Source organism: Berghia stephanieae, chromosome 2 (genome assembly GCF_034508935.2).
Source record: "Berghia stephanieae isolate SIO BIC M18660-M18661 chromosome 2, UCSD_Bste_1.3, whole genome shotgun sequence".
Lineage (NCBI taxonomy): Eukaryota > Metazoa > Mollusca > Gastropoda > Nudibranchia > Aeolidiidae > Berghia > Berghia stephanieae.
Window position 1 is genome coordinate 112,878,766 of NC_088361.1, and position 11,637 is coordinate 112,890,402.

General features: G+C 34.7%; 1 protein-coding gene and 1 long non-coding RNA gene across 4 annotated transcripts in view; one reads left to right on the forward strand and one right to left on the reverse strand.

The window, feature by feature from the left end:
- LOC144966274 (uncharacterized) overlaps positions 1-11,637 on the forward strand; it is a 92,310-nt gene that overhangs the window by 46,307 nt on the left and 34,366 nt on the right. For all 3 annotated transcript variants that reach the window (XM_078902482.1, XM_078902484.1, XM_078902483.1), the window contains exon 3: positions 4,172-4,310. In XM_078902482.1, coding sequence (XP_078758608.1) covers positions 4,172-4,310 — 139 coding nt within the window. The remainder of the gene's footprint in view (positions 1-4,171; positions 4,311-11,637) is intronic.
- Positions 1,686-2,885, reverse strand: LOC144966272 (uncharacterized). Its single transcript, XR_013644186.1, has 2 exons — positions 2,588-2,885; positions 1,686-2,256 (listed from the first exon to the last, which is right to left on the reverse strand). It is a non-coding gene; the product is annotated as an uncharacterized LOC144966272 (long non-coding RNA).

Consider the following 11,637-nt stretch of genomic DNA (forward strand, 5'->3'; position numbering starts at 1 on the left):
GTAAATGTTACTTTCACGTAGAATAAAGTGGTATTACAAGTAACCTTATTAACGATATGCGGTCAATATAGATCCCAAAACAGATTCAAAACAGGCAATTAATACCGATTCCTACACGGAATTCAACATTGATCTATATATAGACTCAAATATAGAATCAAAACAAATTTACTACAGGTCCTAACACAGAACCAACGCTTCACCCAGATTCCTACACAGAATCAAAACATTGACTTAATATAGACGTATATTAGAGTCAAAACAACTGATTTAATACAGGTCCTCACACGGAACCAACGCTTCACCCAGATTCCCCACACGGAATCAACACAATAGCTTCACCCAGATTCCTCACACGGAATCAACAAAATAGCTTCACCCAGATTCCCCACACGGAATCATAAAAAACTATCTTCACCCAGATTCTTTCTCAGAATCAACAAAATAACTTCACCCAGATTCTTTCTCAGAATCAACAAAATATCTTCACCCAGATTCTTTCTTAGAATCAACAAAATATCTTCACCCAGATTCTCTCTTAGAATCAACAAAATATCTTCACCCAGATTCTCTCTTAGAATCAACAAAATATCTTCACCCAGATTCTTTCTTAGAATCAGCAAAATGTCTTCACCCAGATTCTCTCTCAGAATCAACAAAATATCTTCACCCAGATTCTTTCTTAGAATCAACAAAATGTCTTCACCCATTTTCTCTCTCAGAATCAACAAAATATCTTCACCCAGATTCTCTCTCAGAATCAACAAAATATCTTCACCCAGATTCTTTCTTAGAATCAACAAAATATCTTCACCCAGATTCTTACACAGAATCAACAAAATGTCTTCACCCAGATTCTTCCTTAGAATCAACAAAATATCTTCACCCAGATTCTCTCTTAGAATCAACAAAATATCTTCACCCAGATTCTCTCTTAGAATCAACAAAATATCTTCACCCAGATTCTTTCTTAGAATCAACAAAATGTCTTCACCCAGATTCTCTCTCAGAATCAACAAAATATCTTCACCCAGATTCTTTCTTAGAATCAACAAAATGTCTTCACCCAGATTCTCTCTCAGAATCAACAAAATATCTTCACCCAGATTCTCTCTCAGAATCAATACCTTGACTTACTATATGTGCATAGAAAGTCAGAACAAATGATTTAATACAGATCCTCACACGGGACCAACACAATATTCTCCCAGATTCCTACACGGAATCAAATTACCCAACAACCACCTTCGTTCCTTACAAAAGGGAGAGGGGGGACAATGGAGGCTTTACAGCGCGAGTACCGCTTTCGCGCTAAGTCAGTGATCCGTATCACTATGTCAGATGACTGACAACTTAGAACCGAACAAATGAAAATTACCAGAATAACTTGTATTACACCTTGCGTATAATGACAGTCTTATAACCATTAAATGGATACCAATTTGCTTTAAGCTCAAAGATATTATCTATCTCGAGTTTCAAACAACTCCCTAACCTGTCTCAACAATTGTTTGGTCGCGATGTCTCTTGAATGCACAACAATAAGAATCCCACTTCTGACACCAAATTATGTCACAAAGTGCGCACGTAAACCGTATGCTTATGTAGCGCAGTTTGCAACCTTGTTTAAGTGTGCTATATTCAAGCTACGACATCGATCAATAACCAAACACAATACGTTGATAAAGGTTTTGAAGCTAAATGAAGATATATTTTATTACAATATAACAAAGATATTATGAGATATGAAGATGAAATGATAGATGTAATAAGTATGAAATCAAATAGATGGATGACAATTTGATGGAGGTGATGTGATGATGAATATGATATGAAAGCGATATGACAATATATAATTAAATCAATTAATTATCAATACTTTACCAAACCGCTACCACATCAGACAATCTCACAGATAGGTTGCAACCATCACAGTCATACAGGCAACTAATAATTAACTAACTAACTAAACACAATCCAGACGTGTAGAAGAAAGCCAAAAGAGTGTTCTTGATATTCAACAAAAACTGTAAGGTTGTTCTAATATTGTTAATTTGTCTCTTCTTGAAATTGTTCTGATTTCACAGTATTCATAAACAGATCAATTGTTTCTCAATGTTCTGATATTAAAATAAGCAAATGGTTCTTCACAGGTAACTTATAAAACAGGCAAATGTTCAGTTTCTATTAGTGTCAAGCTATGAGTGTATAGCCTAAAGTTGGCTTGTTAAAGCCCAGCCTCCAACGGCTCATTCACTTTAAAGAAAGAAAATGATTTTGTTATAATATGATAATCATACGAATATAACTCTATCTATATTCGAACTCACTTAATATGTGAGTAAATATTATTTTACTTTAACAAATCAATTTATTAATGTTGATTAATATTGCTTTACTTTGTAGATATGAAATAATAATGCTTTATAGCAAGAAAAGCTTATTTTCTTTACAACAAGAATATATTACACAATTAATTTCATTATCTGATTAATTAATTGAGAATCAAAATTTAAAGTGATATTATGATATTGATATCAAAACACAATCATAATTGTAATCACAACATATTATTCAAAAATCTCACCAGAGCCGAACAGATTATTGAAATCACAAATTAAGTCTACACAAGACTTTAATCAAACTCTACACAAGAATTATAACACAACTTGATTCAGCTCAAACTTTGAGCACCACAAAGTCTACACAAGACTTAAATCACACTCTACACAAGAGTTAACACAAAACGTGTTTCAGCTCGAACTTTGAGCACTACAAAGTCTACACAAGACTTTAATCCAACTCTACACAAGAGTTAAACAAATGAGCCTAAAAGACTCCGCTGTGGTTATCGCTTAGAGACTATGAGCCTAAAAGACTCCGCTGTCTGGTCTCTTTTGAGACAATGAGCCTAAAAGACTCCGCTGAGTGGTCTGAAGAAACTGCTCAAAACTCTGGCATTTATAGGCAAAAATCAAGCAAACGAAGCAAAATTCTACCCACACAACCGGATGTTAGTCATATCCGTAAACATCTGAAATTCCTTAAAACTCCCCCAGATTCCATAATCATGGACAACAACAACCCATCCTGATACCGGACATCCTCATATCAAGGATAAATAAATTCGTCAGCCCCATAGTTACGAGATATCAATCAAGCCATACCATAACAAAGTCACTCCCGTAGAATACAGGGATCCTACTTTGCTTATAAGTTTACGGAGAAAACAAGATTGATGCCTTTCTCACAATAACACCCACACTACGTAGTTTAATTCAAACTTCCGGGCCATAGGTGCATGATCTGATACGACCTGTATCAACAAAAGAAGGGTTGTTCCGGAGGGATTACAATAACAACAACAACTAATACTACGACGACGTACATCCTGTCGTAAACTGACGCCTACACGGAAGCATTTCGTTACATCGAAAATTTGTCATCATTTTCTGTATGATAATAAATCGACTGCCCAAGTCTAATTATGGATTACTATCGATGTGCATCATTTTATATCGGGTGGACACATTTTTCTCAATTCTATTTGAATGCCTCTCAAAAAAATATATCAAATGTTTTAGTATGTACTTACTAAATTTAAATACACAACTGCTCAAGATTTGAAATTTGGAAACGATTGTACAGAATACTAAAGAGTAGCAATATAATGTAATTCAGGTTCTATTTCTTGTTCACTCATATAATTTGTTTACAATAATTTGGAAGTGGAGGGTTTTGTTTTCTCTTTTGCAAATTCGTAAAGGCTGCCACACTGGTCTTTATTATATAAACAAGTAGATGGATATGACACTGCTGGCTCACATGCTGTTTAGTTTTTTATTATCTTTTTTTTTGGTTTGTTTGTTTTGTTTTTTGTTTTATTTTTTGTTGTTTTTTTTTTAGTTGGGGGGGGGGGGGGTTGTTTGTTTGTTTGTTTTTGGGTTTTTTTGTTTTTTTTGGTTTTTCTTTTTTTTTTTTGGGGGGGGGGGGGGGGTTGTTGTTGATTTATGGGAAGGTTCTATTTTTTCCTCTGGTTTTTTTTTTTTTTTTTTTTTTTTTGGCAAAGGGTTTGTTTGTTTTTTTTATTAATCTTTTTTTGAAATAGCAGCAAACCAATCACATTTTAAGTGACTGTAAATTTTAAGACCAATGTTTTCCCATTAAACAGCACTGTTGTGGATTTGACTATACGTGGAGATATCTCTGTCTATGTTAAAGTGGTGGATGGCGATCACATTTGCATTGACCAGGCTTGCATATCCGATGGCCGCCTGCAGAAAGGGAAATGGGCATTTGTGGCTTTAACTGTAAGTTGTAATTTAATTGTTTTCGCATTGTCAAAATCTATTCTCGTCAATACACATTCGGAAACACATTCTCTACCTTCACTCACCCCCCCCCTTTTTTTTCTCTCTCTCTCTCTCTCTCTCTCTCTCTCTCTCTCTCTCTCTCTCTCTCTCTCTCTCTGTCTGTCTCTCTGTCTCTCTCTATCTATCTATCTATCTATCTATCTATCTATGGAATCGTGTTGGATACAAATATGGTACGAATAGGCCTGAAACATCGATGTGGACTGATTCCAGCAATGTGGTAAATATTAAAATAATATTTATCTATCTATCTATCTATCTATCTATGTAACGATCTATTTATCTTTCTAACTATTTTATATCCATCTATCTATCTATCTATCTATCTATCTATCTATCTATCTATATATCTATCTATCTATCTATCTGTCATGGTCTCAAGTGAGTAAAGAGCTACTCGACTATGCATAAAGATATATGTAGAATGAGGCCCCAGAATTTACTAGTTACTATAAATGAAAAACAATTAACGATTTGTTTACAATGAAATAAAAATAATGATGAAATTTAATTAAAAGAGGTAAACAGTGATCGTGGCAGTTACAAATAGAGATATGAATATTTTACGTAACTTATGATAATTTGTCAGGTTCGTAAGTTTACGTTTCCAGGCAGTTGATGGGCTTGGATGATCTATTCCTCTGATAACAGGATTGGACTCGTAAAATTCCACTTCCAGGCAATTGGTAAGAGGTTATAGTGTAGTACAGCGGGCTTGGGTTTGATCCTTGAAGATTATACAATCAAAGTTAAAAGCTCCGGCGTCTTAATGGTGTAGATATAATATCTACAAAGTCCCAAAAGATAAAAATCTTACAATATATATATAGGAATAGAGTGACTGGCCGTCCGGCATAGATTGTGGAGAGAAAGTGAGTGTCGAATGATAGACCTATCAGCTTTTATAATAAGTGGCTACGTGACAGAATGTAGAACGAAAAGTATTCACTAATTAGAAATTAATTCGAGGGAAGGCTATAAAAGGAAAGACGATCTAATATTAGAAGGTAAAGTTTATCTAAGCCTACCGAAATATAACTGGAGTGAGATGAATTCAGTTCTTAATAAAATAAAATTTAATAAGATAATTGTGAACAATCTTTACTGTGACACCCCCCACCCACGTTTAAAATATACTCTTTAACCATTATGGGAAAGATAGATTTTACAAACGGAAGTAAATTTACTATCATGATACTCTAGCATTAATCCATTGTTATGATTTGTGCTACAATTAAATTATTTATTAACTAGACATGGAAATGTTTATATTAACGTAGGTATATGAATGGGTGACAATAACAATGAAAGATTGTGATTACAAATCATTGTGATGAACAACATGATGGCAATGTGATTACAAATCATTGTGATAAACAATAATGATGGCAATGAAGCATGATTAAAGTCGATGATATGAAGGTAATTTACTAAATGAAATGAATGAAAATGTAAATGAAATATTGACATTTCAATTATTAATCATAAATGAGTGAAAATTCATAACAATAATAGTAAAGAGAAGATTTCCCAAATCATGAATGGGTATGGTATATATATCCAAACAATACTCAATGTTACATTAAGTTGGGTCATCATGTTTACAAATAAAATTATCGAAATTGTGCGTTCTGATTTGGCATAGTTTGCGAGGTAACTAACAGTATGCATGGGAGGTTAAGTTATACCCTTCTCACGTGTTTATACTAATCGAGAAAGTAGGTCGGCGTGAATATTTTCACAGCCTGGTATGTGAGAGATACTGAAAGTGTAATTTTGCAAAAATAGACTCCACCTTAGTACTCTACTATTATTCATTTTGTTATTTCTTATGTACGTGAGTGGTTTATGGTCCGTTTCGACCACAAACTCTTTTAGCAGTAGATATCTGCTGAATGTCTTTAAAGCAAAGACGATGGCCAGTCCTTCACGCTCTATTACAGAGTATCGTGATTCTCTGTCCAATAATTTTCTGCTTGCATATAAGCAAGGCATTAGAGTTCCCTCATGTTCCTGTAATAGTACACCTGCGATGCCCTTATCAGACGCGTCAGTTCTTACAACAAATTCTTTTGATATGTCGGGTAATTTAAGAATTGGTTCTGAACAGAGTAATGCCTTTAATTGGTTAAAGCTATTCTGACACACTTCTGTCCAAACAATTTTGTTCGGTGACCCATTCTTTGTCAGATTTGTTAGCGGTGTCGCGATGTGCGCGAAGTTGTAAATGTATTTCCTGTAAAAATTTAGGAGCCCAAGTACTTTGCGTACTTCTTTTTTTGTCTTAGGTGGTTGCAATTGTGCGATTTTTGTTTGTTTTTCTGTCTCGGGTGTCTGTGTCCCATGACCAACGGTATGATTGATCCTGCATTTGAAGCTTCGATATTAGTAAACATAGGTTGCGACACTGTGTCTCTATCAAAATACTTTTTTAGCATGTTTGCATGGAATGTCTTTGTTGTGTTGTTAATTTGAATCTCGTAATTAACATTAGATTTTACTGCTGTTATTTTGAATGGTCCTTTCCATGTAGCTAAAAGTTTACTCGAGTCATCGGGTAAGAGTATTAGTACTTTGTCACCAATCTCAAATTTTCTTGACTTGCTTTTTCTATCGGAGTATTCCTTGTATTTCTCTGCTTTTTTAGTGACGGATTCCTGTGCTAGCTTACACGTGTCCTCTATTCTGTCTTTCAGGTTTCTTACATATTCGTAAGCAAACATAATTTCGTTATTGTCCTCCTCATTCCCTTTACAAATGTCGGCTACTATATTGATCGGGCCGCGAGGTGATCGTCCATACATCAACTCAAATGGGGAGTAGCCTGTAGATTCTTGGGGTATTTCTCTATATGCAAATAGGATTGCTGGTAAGTATCTGTCCCAATCATCTGGTTTTTCTGCTGAAACTTTTCTTAACATATTCTTTAGAGTGCCATTAAATCTTTCACAAAGACCATTTGCTTGGGGGCGGTAGGGAGTTGTGAATGAGTGTTGGATTCCCATGAGTTTCATGGTTTCATGCATCATATGTGATGTAAATTGGGGTCCATTGTCCGACAGTATCTCATTTGGTATGCCTATTCTAGTAAAAATTGTCATCAATGCTTCAGCTATGTGATCCGATGTAGTTGATTTCAATGCTATCGCTTCTGGCCACCTGGTTGCGTAATCGACTAGTGTTAGTATGTGTGTATGGTTTCTATCTGATTTTGTTAAAGGGCCTATAATGTCAATTGCAACTTTTTGAAAAACTTTTTCAATAACTGGGGTTGTCTCTAATGGCAATCTCGGTATTCTGCCTTTTGCGACTCTTCTTTGGCATGTGTCACAAGATTTCACATATTCTCGGACGTCTTTAGTAATTCCAGGCCATGTGAAATTCTCGGATATTCTCTTCAATGTGGAAGAGCTCCCAAGATGTCCAGAAGTTATTGAATCGTGCGCTATTCCAAGGATTTTGTTTCTGTAAATACTCGGCGTGACCAGTTGTTTAGCTATTTTGTTTCTTTTCCTATGTAACCTGAACAGAATATCTTTTTCAATGATGTATTCAACTTTTGATTTCGTCCCTTTGTTTGCGATATTGAAATATGAAGTTAAAGTCGGGTCCTTTTTCTGTTCTTCGATGAACGTGTTCCTGTCAAATTGTTGTGGTTCAAGAGAAATAGTCATTGGCTTCTCTGTTGTCTTAGTCATCTTTCTTGTTTCTGCTAGACAAGCTGTTTCTTGGGTTAATGACCATTCTTTTACATCTGTTGGGTTGTCTTTAAGACCTTTTATATTGCCAACAATAACATCAGCGACGGGGTTGGGAAGTATACAGCATTCCACTATTCCTGTATAGTATGGGGTTTCTATGTACACGTTAGCTGTTTCAAAGGTTTCGACTGTGCCACTGAATGTGATGCATTGTACCGTTTTTCCAGTTTTGTCTTCGTCATTGATCAAAGATGCTTTTATTCCTACTGTACTGCATCCTGTGTCTCTCAATATTTTGCAATCAGTTCCATTAGCTTTGCCTTCACAAAAAAATAGCGATCCTGATTTGTGAGTTTGTGTTAAAAGTGACATACCTTTCACGCAATACACATTTATATTTTCTCCTGACATTACTCGTGTCTGATTATTTACACTGGTTTGGAGTGATGCATTTGCAGTTTCTTTCGGATATCCCACGATTTTGTAACATTTGTCTGCTGTGTGGCCTTTCATTCCACAATATTGACATTTAATTATAGGTTTGTTGGTTTTCTTATACTCAGTATTATTGTCAGTGCTATTTCTTGTTTTGTTTTGATAGGGTCGGCTATGGTCTCTATTGAACTGTTTGTTCCATGGTTTGTTACTATGGTCCTCCTGTTTCACTTGCGTGTTCCGAGTGATTGATCGGCTCGTTCTATTTGAGTACTGAACTTTAGGTGTACCTGGACTCTGAGCAGCAGCAGCGTAGTATGGTTCCTTCAATGTTCTGCTAAGGGGTGTCAATGGATGTGCGCTGTTAAAGTTTTCTGCGTAGATTTTTAATTTGTCCAAGTTTTCTGGCTTTCTCTTTTAAAGAATGCGACTAAATCTGGGTTGCAAGCTTGATAGATTCGATTCTTCAGCGTGAGATAGTAAAGGCCTGCAAAGTCGTCTTGTTTTACGTTTGCCAACTCAAGCCACCGATTTAGAAATTGAGTAATTCGGTTCACGAATGTATTAAAGTCTTCTCCACTTTCCGGTTTTGCAGTGTGAAACCTTTCCTGGTAACCATCTTCCGTTAATCTAAATCTTTTTAGTAGAGCGTCTTTAATTTTACCATAATCATCTGCATCTTCAGTTGTTAAGGTATAGAAAACTTTTAGCGGTTCTCCAGATAAGCAGTTAATCAAGGCTGTGGCCCATTTGCTTTCTGGCCAACGATAACCTTTAGCCTGAACTTCGAATCGGTGTAAGAAGGATTCTAGACAGTCTGAGCGTTCATCGTATGTTGGCATGCGTGGAAGTTTCACGAAAAATTCATCACTATTATTATGTTTTCTTTCATGACCGGTTTTTGTTTTTTCAATTTCCAGCATCATTTGGGTCCTTTTGGTTTCTTCTTCTGCTAAAGCTATTTGTCTTTTTAGTTCCCTTTCTTGGACTCTTTCTTCTCGTTCTTCTCTACGTATTCTTTCTTCATTTTCTTCTCTACGAATTCTTTCTTCATTTTCTTCTCTACGAATTCTTTCTTCATTTTCTTCTCTACGAATTCTTTCTTCGTGTTCTTTTTCTTCTTTACGAATTCTTTCTTCATTTTCTTCTCTACGAATTCTTTCTCCATGTTCTTTTTCTTCTTTTACTTTCTCTTCGCACCATGAAAATATTCTTTCCTGGGGTATTTCTAAGTCCTTTGCGAGACTTAAGTATCTTTTATATGCTTCCATGTTGCAATAAATTAGTTACGATATTTTATATATATTATATTGACAGGATACTGTTACTGACTGTTTTATTTATTTACACTTACTGGAATGAACTGTTCTATTTTTAGAAATCTCTCTCTCTCTTATTTCAACTTATTATGTATGTTGAATTTGATGCCTTTTATCGTTATATCTTATAAAGCAATGTGTCAATACAATGCGCAGTTATTATGACTTGTGTCAATAACAATGTGTCAATCGCGTGTACTCTAAACTATGTTACTACGAAAAATGTATCACCAATGTGTGTGACTCGTCGTTAGTTTGTGTACAATTATTCGCAATGACGCTAATATACTAGAGTGTGATAACAATAATAGGATGCCAAAGTAATCCCAAGTTATCTATCACTAAATATAACACGACGGCTAGTAGACTCCTTTTATTATTATTTAGTTTTTAAAGACTCACTTTTCAGAACATAATATATAAGTGGTTTTCGGTAACAGTAATATGCCAAAAATGCATTTAAAACAAATCACTATGCAAAACAAATCACGATGTCTATAGTTACTATGTGATGCCCAACTCATGTAAAAGAGAATAATGAAGGATATATCCACCAACTCAGTTCGTGGCTGGGACCTCTCTCTTGTTCAATGGTTGTTCAACAATTGTAATTAGGCATTGAAGAGTGTTTAACAGTGATGTCTGAAATACAAAACAATAAAATATCGTAAGATTTACAATAGTTACAAAATGTGTTCACAACACTGAGTGATTGGATGATAGGTGAATGAATCGTTATGGAATGTAAACATATTGAAAACAATTCATGAATGAGGCAAACAACAAAATGAAATGAGTGATATAATAACAAAGTGGACAAGGAATGAATGAATGAATGAAAAACTGAGTGAATAGATGAATGAATGAATGGATAATGTATGAATGAAAGAATGAAGGGAGGAATAAATGTATGAATGATTGGATAAATGAGTGAATAAACGGATGAATGGATGAATGGATGAATGAATGAATGAATGAATAAATAAATGAATGAACAATGAATGAATGAATAATTTATAAATGAATAAATGAATGAAGGAATGAATCAATAAAATGCTATTCAATTTGAATGAAAGAATGAATGGATAAATTGCTATTCCATTTAAATGAAGAAATGAAAAAGAAAAAAAATTAATCCTGTAAATAGGGAGTTCAATTAAAATATGATCAAGTGGGGCAATTAAGAGTTTTACAATTTAAACTTTAAAGTTAGATGAAACAGATATAAGTAACTAAATAAATTCAATTCTTTATATGTGTCCCCTCCAAAATGTCATGGTCTCAAGTGAGTAAAGAGCTACTCGACTATGCATAAAGATATATGTAGAATGAGGCCCCAGAATTTACTAGTTACTATAAATGAAAAACAATTAACGATTTGTTTACAATGAAATAAAAATAATGATGAAATTTAATTAAAAGAGGTAAACAGTGATCGTGGCAGTTACAAATAGAGATATGAATATTTTACGTAACTTATGATAATTTGTCAGGTTCGTAAGTTTACGTTTCCAGGCAGTTGATGGGCTTGGATGATCTATTCCTCTGATAACAGGATTGGACTCGTAAAATTCCACTTCCAGGCAATTGGTAAGAGGTTATAGTGTAGTACAGCGGGCTTGGGTTTGATCCTTGAAGATTATACAATCAAAGTTAAAAGCTCCGGCGTCTTAATGGTGTAGATATAATATCTACAAAGTCCCAAAAGATAAAAATCTTACAATATATATATAGGAATAGAGTGACTGGCCGTCCGGCATAGATTGTGGAGAGAAAGTGAGTGTCGAATGTTAGACCTATCAGCTTTTA